At 47.7% G+C, this 16,420-nt stretch overlaps 1 protein-coding gene across 10 annotated transcripts in view; it reads left to right on the top strand.

Moving 5' to 3' along the window:
• The window catches only part of rimbp2b (RIMS binding protein 2b), a 352,244-nt gene that overhangs the window by 276,051 nt on the left and 59,773 nt on the right, over positions 1-16,420 (top strand). For 8 of the 10 annotated variants that reach the window (XM_059654874.1, XM_059654875.1, XM_059654876.1 and 5 more), the window contains 4 exons: positions 2,384-2,535; positions 4,016-4,489; positions 11,529-11,678; positions 15,725-15,883. In XM_059654874.1, coding sequence (XP_059510857.1) covers positions 2,384-2,535; positions 4,016-4,489; positions 11,529-11,678; positions 15,725-15,883 — 935 coding nt within the window. The remainder of the gene's footprint in view (positions 1-2,383; positions 2,536-4,015; positions 4,490-11,528; positions 11,679-15,724; positions 15,884-16,420) is intronic. The other 2 variants (XM_059654882.1, XM_059654880.1) reach the window with 1 other exon arrangement.

Below are 16,420 nucleotides of genomic sequence, written 5' to 3'. Positions count from 1 at the left end.
AATAACAGGCTGCGTTTTGATGCTTCCTCATACTTCACACTTTCCTGCGAGACACCCATCACCTGAGCTTTAGCCCAGTTACTCAACCTATCAATATCCCATTGCAATCCCCAATGTCTTCGTCATCGCAACATGCCCTCCCAGCTGTTTTTATATGAAATTTGGAGAATCGCACTCTGTCCCTCTATCATGTGATTAATACAGATTGTAAATAATTGCTATCTGTGAGTTTGGGAATATTTTGACTAATGTCTCCATAACCCTGAAGCTACTTCCTTTAAAATCTTTGGATGCAGATCATCAGATCCTGGGGGTTTTAGTCTCATTAGTTTGTCAAATACTTTGTTCCTCATGATGCAGACTGTTACAAGATCCTTCCTCCCATTTGCACCTCACTGATCTGTGCAATGTTCACTGTCCCTCCCCAACATGGAAGATATTAGCTCAGACAATGTAGAATTTGTCCGGGTAGAGTTGAGGAATATTAAGGGGGGAGGAGGATTAATGGGGGTGGTATATGATGAGGTTGGGAACAGTATTAAACAGGAAATCTGAGATGCATCCAATAAAGGACTACATGTAATTATGGGTGACTTTAATCTACATATAGATTGGCCAAGCCAAATTAGCCACAATACTGTAGGGAAGGAATTCCTCAAATGAAAACTGGATGGCTTTTTTGGACTAATACATTGAGGAATTAACTAGAGAACAGGCTGTCCTAGACCGTGAGTGAGAAAGGAATAATTGGTAATGTAGTTATGAGGAATCTCTTGGGGAAGAGCAATCATAATATAATAAAACTCGTCATTAAGATAGACAGTGAGATCGTTGAGTCTCAGACTGGGTCCTGAATCTTTATAAGGGAAACTATGATGTATGACATGTGAATTGGCTGTGATAGATTGGGAAGTGTTACTGAAAGGAATGACAAGGATAGACCAATAGCAAACATGTTTATTCCTGTCTGGTGGAAGAGTGCAAAGAGAACATTGACCGAACCGTGGCTTACAAGGGAATTTAGAGATCGTGTTTGATGTAGAAAAAGAGGCATATAAATTAACAAGAAAAAAACAACAAAGCTAGGGATTGGGAACAGTTTGGAAATCAGCAAAGGAGGACGAAGGGATTGATTAAGAAGGGAAAATGGAGTATGAGAGTAAGTTTACAGGGAACATAAGAACCGACTGTAAAAGCTTCTAACAGTATGTCAAGTAAAACAAAAATTGTTGAAAGCTAATACTCTGTCCCTTACAGTCAAAAACAGGGAGTTTCTAATGGGAGAACAAAGAAATGGCGGTTGAACTAAATTCTTACTTTGCTTCTGTCTTCACAAAGGAGGACAGGAATAACATCCCAGAAATGAGGGGGACCATGGGGTTTACTGAGAGGGAGGAACTGGAACCAATCTGTATGAGTAGAGAAATGGTGAAGGCTGATAAATCCCCGAAGCCAGAAAATCTACACCCCAGAGTATTTAAGGAAATGGCCCTAGAAATGGTGGATACATTATTGGTCATCTTCCAAGATTCTATACACTCTGGAACAGTTCCTACAGATTGGAGAGAAGCTAATAAGGTCAATATCTTTAAAAGGAGGTAGAGAGAAATAAGGAATTGTAGACCAGTGAGTCTGATGGCGGTAGTGGGGAAGATGTTAGGGTTCATTATCAAGGATTTAATAGCAGAGCACTTGGAAAACACTTGGTGGAGTCAGACACAGTTGGCATGGATTTACAGAAGGGAAATCATGCTTGATAAATCTACTGGAATTCTTCGGGCGGGGGAGCCAGTGGAAGTGGTGTATTTGGACTTGCAGAAGGCTTTCGACAAAGTCCTATATGAAAGATAGGTGGAAAATTAAAGCACAGTGATTGCAGCTAGTTTATTGAGATTGGTGGAAAACTAATTCGTGGACAGGGAGTAAATGGGCCTTTATCAGAATGGCAGGGAGTGACGAACGGAGTACTTCAGGAATTGCAGCTATTCACAATATATGTTAATGATTTAGTTGAGTGAACTCAATGTAATATTTCCATATTTGGAGAGTGAGCTGTGGGGAGGATGCAGAGATGCTTCACCATGATTTGGACAGGCTGAGTGAGTGGGCAGATATGTGACAGATACAGTGTAATGTGGATGAATGTGGGGTTGCCCACTTTGGGAGTAAGAAAAGAAAGGCAGCTTATTATTTGAATGGCTGTAAATAGACAGCGGGGAATGCTCAACAAGATCTGAGTATCCTCATGCACCAGCCGCTGGAAGCACTTGTTAGTCATGGATGCTGGGAGCAGGGGCTGTGCTTATTGTAGTGTACGCTCTGAATGCCCGCAGGGTAATGGATGCTGTTCTAACCCTCCCACTCCCATCCCCACCCCTCCCAGGTCCCCCAGCACCCCCTCAGGATGTCACAGTCCAGGTCGGATCAACCCCAGGAACCATTCAGATCAGCTGGAAGCCGCCATTGCTGAGTTTATCAGGAACGTCAAATGGAGCCAAGGTCACTGGCTACAGTGTTTGTGCTAAAGGTCAAAAGGTAACTAGGCGATAAACATGTCGGGGGCGGGGGGTCTTCAGTTTTAATAAATCTGGACTATACTGGTACCCGATATTCAATCAACCATGTCAGGCCCATTCAGCCTAGCTCTCCAGTATTAAATATCGGGGGGGATGCTGTTTGGAGTGGCAGTGTGGGCTCGATGGGCTGAATGGCCTGCTTTCACACTCTAAGGATTCCGTGCAATAGCTTTTCATTGTTTCACTGGCTGCTCGCCGCACCCCCCCACCCCCCCCCCCCACCACCTCTCGGTGCAGTTTTAGGACGTTTGTCATTGTCTAGCCCAAGGTATTTGAATGCTGTGTCAATGTCACGATAATTCAGATCATTGTTCCCACACCAACGTTCAGCTTGGTGAGTGACATGCCTCATTGCAGAGAAACAGGTCATTCAGCCCACCTGCTGGATGCTGTCATACATGCTTCCCACAAACCTCCCCACCAGCCCCCGCCCCCCCAAAACGGGGCTGTCTGATCCCTCTCCCTGATGTAGCCTCCAGTTCAGAAACGTCTTTTACCGATAGTGTCCACAGCCTCGAGAGAGCGTGGGATCAGTGCCGGGTCGGAATCTACAATCAGAGCACAGCCAGTGAACAATCCAACTGGACCTCCCATTCCATCCCACCCAGTTCTTCCAACCTGCTCCCCTCCCACCAAGGCAGAGCACCCCCTACCCCTCCCCACCCCCAACCCAGCTCCACACCTTCCCTCTCCCAATGCACCCAGCCCCACCCGCACCAAGGTCCCAGCACGGGCATGTATGGAACATGTACCCCCACCCACCCCCTCACCCACCGCACGGGATTGAAGCTGGTTTCGGAGCCCCCACGAACCACATGATCCCTGATCTCCTGGATCTAGAAACAAACTGCTGGAGAAACTCATATGAGATGTGAAAAGTTGCTGAGTTTCTCCAGCGATTTCACTTCATTTCAATGCTCCCAGTAACAGCTGTGATCTGACCCTCTGTACCATGTAGTCTCTATCCCAGCCAGAAGCCAGACCCTGCTCCCTCCTGAAACTCCCAGCACATCAGCAGGCCCTACATTCCCAGTGCTGGGACCCAGCCAAAGGTGAGGAATACTCCAGCAGTCAATATGTTCCTGCTCCAACACACTTCACTGTTCCCTGATCCTCCCCAGTGTGTAAAAGCAGAATTTTTCCACAGGGACAATATCCAGGCCCTTCCTTGTGAAGCTGGTCTCTGATGATCTTGGGCTTATCCTGGAGCAGGCCTTAAACTTCCTTCCTTTAAGCTCCGGAATTCCGGCCACAAGCCTCCCACCTTCTGTCTCTCTCCCTCTCTCTGTTTGCTCCTTCGGAACTTCCCTCATTAGCTGTGTTGTTACTGATTGCAGTGGGATATTGAGAATGATTTGCAGCTGGTGTGTGTGAAGCTGCTGGAGCGTGATGCAGGGTTAAAGGGGCTGAGTTGATGTGTCTGTTATGGTTTCTTTCAGGTCGCAGAAGTGATGCTAGCCACAGCCAATGGTGTGACTGTTGACTATTTGCGAATACAGAACCTGGAAACACGAGAGATTATTGTACGGACTATATCTGCCCAGGGCGAGTCTGAGGACTCGTTCGCTGCTGCTATTCCAGCCGAACTCCTGGTGCCTCCAACACCCCCGCTCCGTGCTGCTCCCAGAACCAAGCCATTAACAAGTGCCAGAGCTCCCAATACCAAAGACCAAGTGATAGGCCCAGGCCTGAGAAGGGATGAACCTTGGGAGCAAACGCATTCTCCGTCTCCTCTCCACGGCAGCTCTCTGGAGCCTTCACTACTGAACCATCAGGGCCGGCCTGCCAACAGGACTGGCAGATCTCCCTCACCACAGAGAATCCTACCACAGCCCCAGGGAGCGCCCATCCCCAACATCATCGCTAAAACCATAGCCCACAAAGCAGCCCAGCAAGCAGTGGATATGAACAGGGTAATCTCCTCAGCTCCTCACTGCTCATGCACCAAGCCCTTCCCATCGGCTCTGCTCTCCCTGTACCTTGGGGCCAGGCACATTGCTACTGGGGATCAGCTGTGGGGTGGGGGGTGGAGCGTGGAAATACCTCTTTGTCATTCCCCCAATAGAGGCAAGGGGGTAGAAAGCTGGCAGACCCCTATCTCACTTCTCCCCCCTCACCCTCCCCCTTCAGTCCCCCATTCTGTCCTCACCTTCCACATCGCCCCACAATCCCACCCCCCACTGCCTCTCAGTTCTGCCCTTATGACCCCATGTGCTTCCTAACCCATTCCTGCTGCTGTATAAACCCGTACTGTGTTGGGCTGCTCAATGTCAAATGCCCTGAAACCTCTCGATTCTCCTCCCAGCCACTGGTCTCCAGAGCGTTTCCGTTCCTGAGCAGTGCCCTCTCTATCATCATTTCTCTGAGCCTTGTGTTTTAAGTTCATGAATGATTTAAAGATGGTCCTTTCAGGTGCAGAATTGGAGGTTCTCTGGTTAGTCAGACATTTGTGAAGACAGGACCACCAAAACTATCAAGGAATTGGTAAACTGATGTCAGACAAACTGATCATGAGGCTGATGGAATCTTGCAATACCCAATCTGGGTGATTGATACCCAAATTGGGTGACTGATACCCCATCTGGGTCACTGATACCCCGTCTGGGTCACTGATACCCCATCTTGGTGACTGATACCCAATCTGGGTGACTGATACCCAATCTGGGTGACTGATACTCAATCTGGGTCACTGATACCCCATCTGGGTCACTGATACCCCGTCTGGGTCACTGATACCACATCTGGGTCACTGATACCCCATCTGGGTGACTGATACCCCGTCTGGGTCACTGATACCCTGTCTGGGTCACTGAAACCCCGTCTGCTTGACTGATACCTGCCTGGGTCACTGATACCCCATCTGGGTGACTGATACCCCATCTGGGTCACTGATACCCTGTCTGGGTCACTGATACCCCGTCTGCTTGACTGATACCTGCCTGGGTCACTGATACCCCATCTGGGTCACTGATACCCAATCTGGGTGACTGATACCCCATCTGGGTCACTGATACCCCATCTGGGTGACTGATACCCCGTCTGGGTGACTGATACCCCGTCTGGGTCACTGATACCCCATCTGGGTCACTGATACCCCGTCCTGGTGACTGATACCCCGTCTGGGTGACTGATACCCCGTCTGGGTGACTGATACCCCGTCTGCTTGACTGATACCTGTCTGGGTCACTGATACCCCATCTGGGTCACTGATACCCCGTCTGGGTGACTGATACCCCGTCTGCTTGACTGATACCCCGTCTGGGTCACTGATACCCTGTCTGGGTCACTGATACCCCATCTGGGTCACTGATACCCAATCTGGGTCACTGATACCCCATCTGGGTGACTGATACCCCATCTGGGTGACTGATACCCCATCTGGGTCACTGATGCCCCATCTGGGTGACTGATACCCCGTCTGGGTCACTGATGCCCTATCTGGGTCACTGATACTCTGTCTGGGTGACTGATACCCTGTCCTGGTCACTGATACTCCGTCTGGGTCACGGATACCTGTCTGAATCACTGATACCCCATCTGGGTCACCAGTGCCCTGTCTGGGTCACTGATACTCCGTCTGGGTCACTGATACTCCGTCTGGGTCACTGATACCCCATCTGGGTCACTGATACCCCATCTGGGTGACTGATACCCCATCTGGGTCACTGATACTCTGTCTGGGTGACTGATACCCCATCTGGATCACTGATACCCCATCTGGGTCACCAGTGCCCTGTCTGGGTCACTGATGCTCTTTCAGGGGGGAAATCTGCTGTCTTTTTTCCATCTGGCCTCCATGTGACTCCAGCCCTACAGTGATGTGATTGGCTCTCACTGCCGTCTGAAATGACTGGGTGGGTCTCTCACTGACCAGACGCAGTGCCACAGGAAATGGGCAGAAACAGCTGGCCTTACCAGCAACAAACTGTCTAACAATTAGTAGCTTCTAAAACAAAGCAGTAAGTTTGATTTGCAGAGATTCACATCTAGAATCACTCAACTGTAATAGCAGAGACAGGCCATTCAGCCCATTGCGTTTGTGCCATCCCTCCAAGTGAGCTGTGTTCACTCTGTGCTGTGTTCTTCTTGGCTGTATCTCTGCTCATTCCTACTTTACAGATAATGATCCAGTTCCCTCTGACCACCCTATTGAAATCTGTCTCCATAACCTTCTCTGGGCAGCCTGAAAACGCTCAGTACCCTCTGGATCTCAATCCTCTGACCAATGAAAACCGTCTCTCCCTCTCTGCTCTGTCCAATACCCATAGGAGTTTGGAATTGATTAATTCCCCTCCCAGACTTCTCTTGTCAAACATCTCCAATATCTCCACATCATCACAATTCCTCACCCCCAGGACCACTCTCATGAGTCTTTTCTGCACTCTCTTCATTAATATCCTTTTGCTGACACAAGATGTGTTATGTTGTAGTTAGTGAGTACCTGTGAGGATGGTCAGTTTCCACTCAGGACTCTGCCCACTCTCCAATCGACACATGGACTTCTATCCCCAGGGTCTGACCCAATGCCCACCTGCACCTAGCCAGCACACCTCTCCCTCTTAATCTGTCCATCCCTGCAACACACCCTACACCTTGTCCACCTCTCCTCACTCCTCTCTACTTCGTTCAACTCACACCCCTCTCCCCATCCAATCTTCCATCCTATTCCCCAGGGCACTACCCTCTCACCCTCCTTCCCCTTCCACAACTATTCCCCACCCCCTCTCCACCAAACCACCTCCAACCCTCACCCACCACATGCTATCACCCTCAGCCACCCTCGGCCTCCTGCAGTGTCACAGCGACTCGGAACGCGAATTTGAAGACCAGCACCTTACCTTCTGCCTGGGCACCCTACAGCCTGGTCGACTCAACAATGAGTTTTCCAATTTCAAATAACCACCCCACCCATCCACCAGCTCCCTTTCCAACCCCATTCCACCTTCTGACCCTCCCTTTCCAGCCACCAGCCGGATTCATCCCTCTCATTGACCAACCAGGTCGTACCTACCACCAGTACCCCCCTACCACCATCATTCCTCCTCCACCCTGTCCCCCTCTTTATCTGCAGCTCCCCCGACCCCCACATCCAGTCCTGGAAAAGGGTAGTACCCAAAACATTGACTGCTGCTTTCCCACAGATGCTGCCTGGCTTGCTGAATTCTTCCAGCCTCCTGTTTGCCCACCAATCTTCCTATTTGATAAAAATCTACTATCCGGTTCAGCTTAGATACATTCCTGGGATGACGACATCACTGAAAGGCCAGCTTTATTATCCATCACTAATTATCATTCCGCCTCGAACACTGTACAGCATGAAAACGCACCCTTCAGTCCAACTCATCCATTCCAACCAGAAATCCTAAATTAATCCAGTCCCAATTGCCAGCATTTGGCCCATATCCCGCTAAACCCTTCCTATTTATATACCCATCCAGATGCCTGTTTAACCGGTTGATGTGGTGTATATGGATTTCAGCAAGGCGTTCGATAAGGTTCCCCACAGTAGGCTATTGTACAAAATGCGGAGGAATGGGATTGTGGGAGATATAGCAGTTTGGATCGGAAATTGGCTTGCTGAAAGAAGACAGAGGGTGGTAGTTGATGGGAAATGTTCATCCTGGAGACCAGTTACTAGTGGTGTACCGCAAGGGTCGGTGTTGGGTCCACTGCTGTTTGTCATTTTTATAAATGACCTGGATGAGGGCGTAGAAGGATGGGTTAGTAAATTTGCAGATGACACTAAGGTTGGTGGAGTTGTGGATAGTGACGAAGGATGCTGTAGGTTGCAGAGAGACATAGATAAGCTGCAGAGCTGGGCTGGCAGGTGGCAAATGGAGTTTAATGCAGACAAGTGTGAGGTGATGCACTTTGGTAGGAGTAACCAGAAGGCAAAGTACTGGGCTAATGGTAAGATTCTTGGTAGTGTAGATGAGCAGAGAGATCTCGGTGTCCATGTACACAGATCCTTGAAAGTTGCCACCCAGGTTGACAGGGCTGTTGAGGCGGCATACAATGTTTTAGCTTTTATTAATAGAGGGATCGAGTTCCGGAACCAAGAAGTTACGCTACAGCTGTACAAAACTCAAGTGTGGCCGCACTTGGAGTACTGCGTGCAGTTCTGGTCACCGCATTATAAGAAGGATGTGGAAGCTGTGGAAAGGGTGCAGAGGAGATTTTCTAGGATGTTGCCTGGTCTGGAGGGAAGGTCTTACGAGGAAAAGGCTGAGGGACTTGAGGCAGTTTTCATTAGAGAGAAGAAGGTTGAGAAGTGACTTAATTGAGACATATAAAATAATCAGAGGATTAGATGGGGTGGATAGGGAGAGCCTTTTTCCTAGGATGGTGACAGCGAGCACGAGGGGGCATAGCTTTAAATTGAGGGGTGAAAGATATAGGACAGATGTCAGAGGTAGTTTCTTTACTCAGAGAGTAGTAAGGGAATGGAACGCTTTGCCTGCAACAGTTGTAGATTCGCCAACTTTAGGTACATTTAAGTCGTCATTGGATAAGCATATGGACGTACATGGAATAGTGTAGGTTAGATGGGCTTCAGATTGGTATGACAGGTTGGCACAACATCGAGGGCCGAAGGGCCTGTACTGTGCTGTAATTTTCTATGTTCTATGTTCCATGTTCTAAATGTTGTAACTGTACCAGCCTCCACCATTTCCTCTGGCAGCTCATTCCATACACACACCACCCTCTGTGTGAAAAAACTGCTCCTCAGGTCCCTTTTAAATCTTTCCCCTCTCACCTTAAACCTATGCCCTTCTAGTTTTGGACTCCCCCATCCCAGGGAAAAGACCCTGTCTATTCACCCTATCCATGCTCCTCATGATTTTATAAGCCTCTATAAGGTCACCCCTCAGCCTCCGATGCTCCAGGGAAAATAGCCCCAGCCTATCCAGCCTCTCCCTGTAGCTCAAACCCTCCAACTTGGCAACAATTTTGTCAATCTTTTCTGAACCCTTTCAAGTTTCACAACATCCTTCCTATAGCAGGGAGACCAGAATTGCGCACAGTATTCTGATAGCAGCCTACCTAATGTCCTGTACAGCTACAACATGACCCTCCCAACTCCTGTACTCAATGCCCTGGCCAATACAGGCAAGTGTACCAAACATCTTAATAAAAACCAAAAGAACTGCGGACGCTGTAAATCAGGAACAAAAACGGAAGTTGCTGGAAAAGCTCAGCAGGTCTGGCAGCATCTGTAAAGGAAAAAACAGAGTTAACGTTTTGGGTCCAGTGACCCTTCCTCAGAAGCAAACGACTTCTTCACTATCCTATCCACCTGCAACTTCACTTTCAAGGAACAATGAACTTGCAATGCAAGATCTGTTTGTTCAGCAACATTCCCCAGGGCCCGAATATTAAGTGTACAATTCCTGCCCTGATTAGCCTTTCCAAAATGAATCACCTCACATTTATCTAAACTCCATCTGCCACTCCTCATATCATAGGCCCATCTGATCAAGGCCCCGTTGTACTCAGAGGTAACCTTCTTCGCTGTCCACTACACCACAAATTAGGTGATACATGCAAACTTACTAACCATACCTCCTATGTTCACATCTAAATCATTTATATAAATGACAAAAAAAAGCAGACCTAGCACCAATCCTTATGGCACATCACTAGCCACAGGCCTCCAGTCTGAAAAACAACCCTCCACCACCACCCTCTGTCTTCTACCTTTGAGCCAGCTCTGTATCCAAATGGCTAGCTCTCCCTGTATTCCATGTGATCTAACCTCGCTAACCGGTCTACCATGAGGAACCTTGTCAAACACCTTTCTGAAGTCCATATAGATCATGTTCACTTCTCTGCCCTCATCAATCCTCTTTGTTACTTGTTGAAAACACACAATCAAGTTAGCAAGACACCATCTCCCATGCACATAGCCATGTTGACTATCCTTAATCAGTCCTTGCCTTTACAAATACATATAAGTCTTGTCCCTCAGGATTCCCTCCAACAACTTGCCCACCGCCGATGTCAGGCTCATTGGTCTATAGTTCCCTGGTTTTCCTTACCACCTTTCTTCAATAGTGGCACCACATTAGCCAACCTGTAGTCTTCCGGCACCTTGCCTACAGCTATTGACAACACAAATATCTCAACAAGGGTCCCAGCGATCATTCCCCTGGCTTCCCGCAGAGTTTCAGGGTACATCTGATCAGTGCCTGGGGATTTATCCACCTTCGTACATTTTAAGCTGTCCAGCACCTTCTCTTCTGTAACATGGACATTGTTCAAGGTGTTGCTATTTATTCCCCCACATGCTCTCTACCTTCTATATCCTTCTCCAGAGAAAACTGACACAAAATACTCGTTCAGCATTTCCCCTATCTCCTGTGGTTCCATACATCGGGGGTCTTGCTGATCTTTAAGGGGCCCTATTCTCTCCTGAGTTACTCTTTTGTCCTTAATGTGTTTATATTTGGATTCTCCTTAACCCTATTTGCCAAAACTATCTCATGTCCCCTTTTTGCCCTCCAGATTTCCCCCTTAGGTATACTCCTGCTGCTTTTATACTCTTATAGGGATTCACTCGCTTTCTACTGTCTATACCTGACATAAGCTTCCTTCTTATTTTTGACCATAACCTCAATTTCTCTCATCATCCAACATTCCCTACACCTACCAGCCTCACCCTTCACCTTAACAGGACTCTCTGGATTCCCATTATCTCATTTCTGGAGGCTTCCCATTTTCCAGTCAGCCCTTTACCTGCGAACATCCTCCTCCAATCAGCTTTTGAAAGTTCTTGCCAAATACCATCAAAATTCGTTAAAAAACAGGAAGCATTGAAAGTGCCAGTTGCTCAGAGACAGGAACACAGCTAAGAAAGAATGGTCATCACTTTCACCCACTAACTCGGTTTTTTCACTCCCCAGACTGGGTTTGATCATATGTCACTCATACTGATCTGCTCATTGTTTTCAGGCTGAGAAACGCAGTCTGTTCAGCGAGAGAAGCCAATCTTTACACCAAGAAAATTCCGACGATGAAGATGATGTTTACGATGGACAAATCCTCAAAAGGCCCGGTGGTTCAGTAGATGATTTCCTGAGAGGCTCGGAGCTGGGCAGACAGGTAGGAATTGAGCAACGCCTGCTACAGGTCCAGCTTCAAACTGTTCTCTCGATCAGTGAAAGTCTTCACAGTTAGACGCTACACTTTATGTAACTGGGTTTCTGGTCTGAGGAAGTTTCAAAAATTACAGAAAAGTTTTGGTTCCAAATCTCGTCAAGCAACTGAGAGCGTGTGAACATGTTCATTATGATTAACTTGCAAATAGGTCGGTGAGTTCAGCGGTGTAATAAAAACAGCAACAGTGATGAAAAGGCGCATTAATAGTGCTCTGAGGTGGCTCTTATTCACCAACACTGAGCACCAACAGAGTCACTCAGCTCCTGACCTCATTGCAGCCTTGGTTCAAACATGAGAAAAAGAGCTATCAGAGGGGAGCTGAGAGTGACAGCCCTTGACATCAAGGCTGTGTTGAAATGGGGGAGACAAAGGCCTAGCGGTATGATTGCTGGATTGCCAATCCAGAGACCAAGACAACATTCTGGGTTTGAATCCCACCACAGCAGATGGTGGAATTTGAATTCAATAAATATCTGGAGTTAAGAATCTAATGATGACTGTGAATCTATTGTCAATTGTCAGAAAAACCCATCTGGTTCACTATTGTCCTTTAAGGAAGGAAAATACCTTCCTTATCTGGTCTGGCCTACATGTGACTCCAGACCCACAGCAATGTGGTTGACTCTCAACTGCCCTCTGGGTAGTTAGGAATGGGCAATAAATGCTGCCTGGTCAGTGACACCCTCATCCTGTGAATTAAAAAGAACGTGTGACATCAAGGAGCCCTGGAAAAACTGGAATCAGTGGGTATCAGGGGGCAAACTCTTTGCTGGTTGGAGTCCTACCTGGTACATAGGGAGATGGTTGTGGTTCTTGGAGGTCAGTCATCCCAGGTCCAGGACATCTCTGCAGGACTTCCTCAGGGTAGTGTCTTCAGCCCAACCATCTTCAGCTGCTTCATCTATGACCTTCCCTCCATCATAAGGTCAGGAGTGGGGATGCGCACAATGTTCTGACCATATCTCCTGCTTCCACAAAATCCACGCACCATCTACAAGGCACAAGGCAGGAGTGTGATGGAATACTCCCCACTTGCCTGGATGGGGACAGCCCCAACAACTCTCAAGAAGCTCAACACCATCCAGGACAAAGCAGCCGCTTGATTGGCACCACATCCACAAACATCCCACTCGCCCACCACCGATGCTCAGTCGCAGCAGTGTGTACTATCTACAGGATGCCCTGCAGAAATTCACCAAAGATCCTCAGACAGCACCTTCCAAACTCACGACCACTTCCATCTAGATGGACAAGGGCAGCAGATACATGGGAACACCACCCCCTGCAAGCTCCCCTCCAAGCCACTCACCATCCTGACTTGGAAATATATCGCTGTTCCTTCAGTGCCATTGGGTCAAAATCATGGAATTCTCTCCCTAAGGGACATTGTGGATCATCCTAAAGCACATGAACTGCAGCGGTTCAAGAAGGCAGCTCAACCCCACCTTCTCAAGAAGCAACTAGGGACAGGGCAATAAATGCTGGGCCCAGCCATAACCCACAGCCTGTGAGTGAATAAAACAAATTTTGGATTATGGATCTCTGGAACCTGATAACCCAGGAAGAGCACTAGCTGAACAGAGAAATGTTGGATTGGAAAGAGAAAGGAAATCAAAGACTGTGCTCTGATGCCTGATAGAAACAGGACACTGAGGGCCTGCTGCAGGCACATTAACAGTTGGAGGTTTGTCTGAGGATGATTAGGGGCCAAAACAGACACTTATTAGTGGAGGCAGGCAACAGGACTGATATCCCGATGGGGCATTTTACCAAGAGTGATTCACAGTGACAGTAAACAGGGAGGTTGCCGGGAGACTGGCTGAGATGGAAAATAGATAACCAGGAGGGACTTCAGGAATCAACGCCCAGGAATGGATGGCATGTAGCCCAGGCCAAGGGAAGCAGCTGTGAGAATTGTTGAGGCCTTGGTCTGGAGCTTCCACAACTCCTCAGGCCCAGGGCTTATGCAGAGAGCTGGAGAAATACAAATGTTACATGTTGTTCAGGAAACGGGGAAAGGGATTGGAAATTATAGGCCAGTCACTTTAACCTGAGGCAGTGAGGAAGCTTTCAGGAACAAAAGTGGGAAGAAAGCGACCAGCCATAAGAGGAGACCAGCCTGGTAACCACGAGATGGCACAGGGTTCGTAGAATCATTGAATCCCTACCTTTTGGATGCAGGCCCTTCGACCCATCGAGTGCACGCCAACCCTCCAAAGAGCATCTACGTTGTTAAGAATAAATAGTACTTGATTAAGTAACATCAAGTTGAAGTCTGACAAACATACAAATGAAGATAGGAATTGTGAGCCGTCACCCTTCAGACCTGCTCCACCTTCAGTAAGATCCCGGCTGATCTGTTTATGTATCGAATCATAGGCTCCCTTCTGTCCCAATTAACACTCAATTTCCAACCTCCCCTGGTCACCTGCCTGCATGTTAAAAATACTCACTGACCCCACCTTCATCACTTTCAGAGATAGAGAATTCCAAAGTTACACAACACTCAAAGAGAAAAGAACTCCCTCCTCTCTCCTTAAAGGGTGATTCCCTAAATTTACCCATAAGAGGAAACATCTTTTCCATTTCCACTTCATTCAGGATCTGATTCACTTCAATAAAGTCACTGGTTTACTCTTCTAAACTCCACACCGAGCAAGCCCAGTCCGTCCAAACTGTCCTCATAAAACAACCCACTCTACTCATTATATCCTGTCAATCAGACAAAGACCCATTTCTGCAGACTCTCTGTTTTCTGCTAGCCAACCAATTCTCTCTCCAAATTAATAAGTTATCCCCACGCTGTGATCTCCTACTTTTCACAGTAATCTTTGATGTGGCATCTTGTTAAATACCTTCTGGAAATCCAAGCACGGTACATCAATGGGCTCCCCTTTATCCACAGCACAGATCCTTCTTTAAATAGTTCCAATAAATTGGTGAAACAAGATTTCCCTTTCACAAAACCAAGCTGAATCCTCCTGATTCTTGAATTCTCTTGAATTTTTCCAAATGCCCAGGTGTGACCTGTTTAATGTCTGATTCTGACCCCTTCCCCATGCCTGATATCACCTAAACTGAGTGACAGTTTGCTGCCTCTCTCCCCTCCTCGATAGAGGGTTACATTTGCTAACTGGTCAATCCAACGGAACATTTCCAGCATGGAGTGAAATTTGGCAAATTAACACCAAGCCATCTGTGACCTCACTGACCCCTTCCTTTAAGACCCGAGGATAAAGTCAGTCAGAAGCCAATGGCTTATTCACCCACATCTCTCCACTGGGAAAACTTACTGGTCCATTATTTAGGAATTAGTAACAGGCTGTTTGTAAAATCATCATGCAATCAGGCAGAGTTCACAGGGCTTTGTGAAAGCGATAGGATTGTGATAAATATGTGAAGCAGTTTGTAAAAGCTGAGGGACAGAAGCCCCATTGGCACCAGATTAGCCACACCCAGCAGGTCAGAGGTCAGGGTGACAGCCTTCCTCTGGGTCTTTCAGCTGTTCCAGTAAAATTCCTTCTGGGGAAGGCCAGGGTGAACAAACTTTCCTCATCCCTGCCGTAGCCCACCCAGATTTTCCTCCTGATCCCATCAGTTTCAGCATTGGGATTTTGAAGTGTTTATTTAAGGTTGTGTTGAACTCACTGGGAAACTCACTGGGATCATTCTGATATTCAACCGACTGATGTAATTGGCCGGAGCGCTACCTGGATACATCCTCACTCTTCCTTCGTCCCACCCAATCACCATGGAGATGAGTCAGGGTTTGTAAATGAAGCAAAGTCAGTTTCAAACAGGAACTAAAGCTTGCTTTTGATCGATGGCTGTGGCCTGGATATCCCTGCAGTATTAGTATGGGATAAAGCAGGCCATTGGGACACAGAGTCCATTCACTCCCACATTGTAACGCAGACTCTGCAAAGACCATTCAGTGGGTAATCTGCTCCAGGGCAAGTTTACCTTTTGCATTTTCTTTGTGTCAACAGCAACATTTTGGCCATCAAGACGATTACCAGACAGAGAGCAGCCGGGGTTCAGATTTATCAGATATCCTGGAGGAAGATGAAGAGGAGCTTTATTCCGAAATGCAGCATGAGGAGGGGGGTAGGAGGAGGCACAGTGCAACTTCACATAATGCCCTGAAGGTAAGACACATTCTATATGCAGAGGCACAGTGCACTGCACGGCATGACACTGCCAGAAACACAGGAGTGAAACAACTCGGGCTTGTTCTGAGTTCATGCTCTCTCTGTCCTTCCTCCTTAAATATTGCTATGACCTCAGTGACTGAATCTTTGGTGTTTTGCTTTCTGAGTTTCAGGAAACATGTTGTGGAGTCATAATGTTGAATCTGCCTCACTATTCTCCTTCACCAGCTCCCTCCATGGGCAGTTGTTCTGCTGTTGGTGTTTTGCCAGGATGCTCGACCCTCCCAGGGTTGTGAGTGGGATAGGAGCCTACAGTTGACTCGGAGCGTGCTGGCTCAGAGAGGAATGTGGATAGGTGTATTGTACTGATCAGTTCAGAGAGTAGACACTTGGAGTCCAACTTGGCTGAGATTAAGCTGGGCCCAATGACAGGGCTGATCCCCGCATGTGATCCAAGATCCCATGAGAACCATCGCCAAAAAGGAATGACAGGGCTGATCCCCGGATGTGATCCAAGATCCCATGAGAACCATC

This window comes from Stegostoma tigrinum, chromosome 26 (genome assembly GCF_030684315.1).
Source record: "Stegostoma tigrinum isolate sSteTig4 chromosome 26, sSteTig4.hap1, whole genome shotgun sequence".
Lineage (NCBI taxonomy): Eukaryota > Metazoa > Chordata > Chondrichthyes > Orectolobiformes > Stegostomatidae > Stegostoma > Stegostoma tigrinum.
Note: the sequence above shows the minus strand (reverse complement) of the source record. Positions and strands in the feature narration are given on the sequence as shown.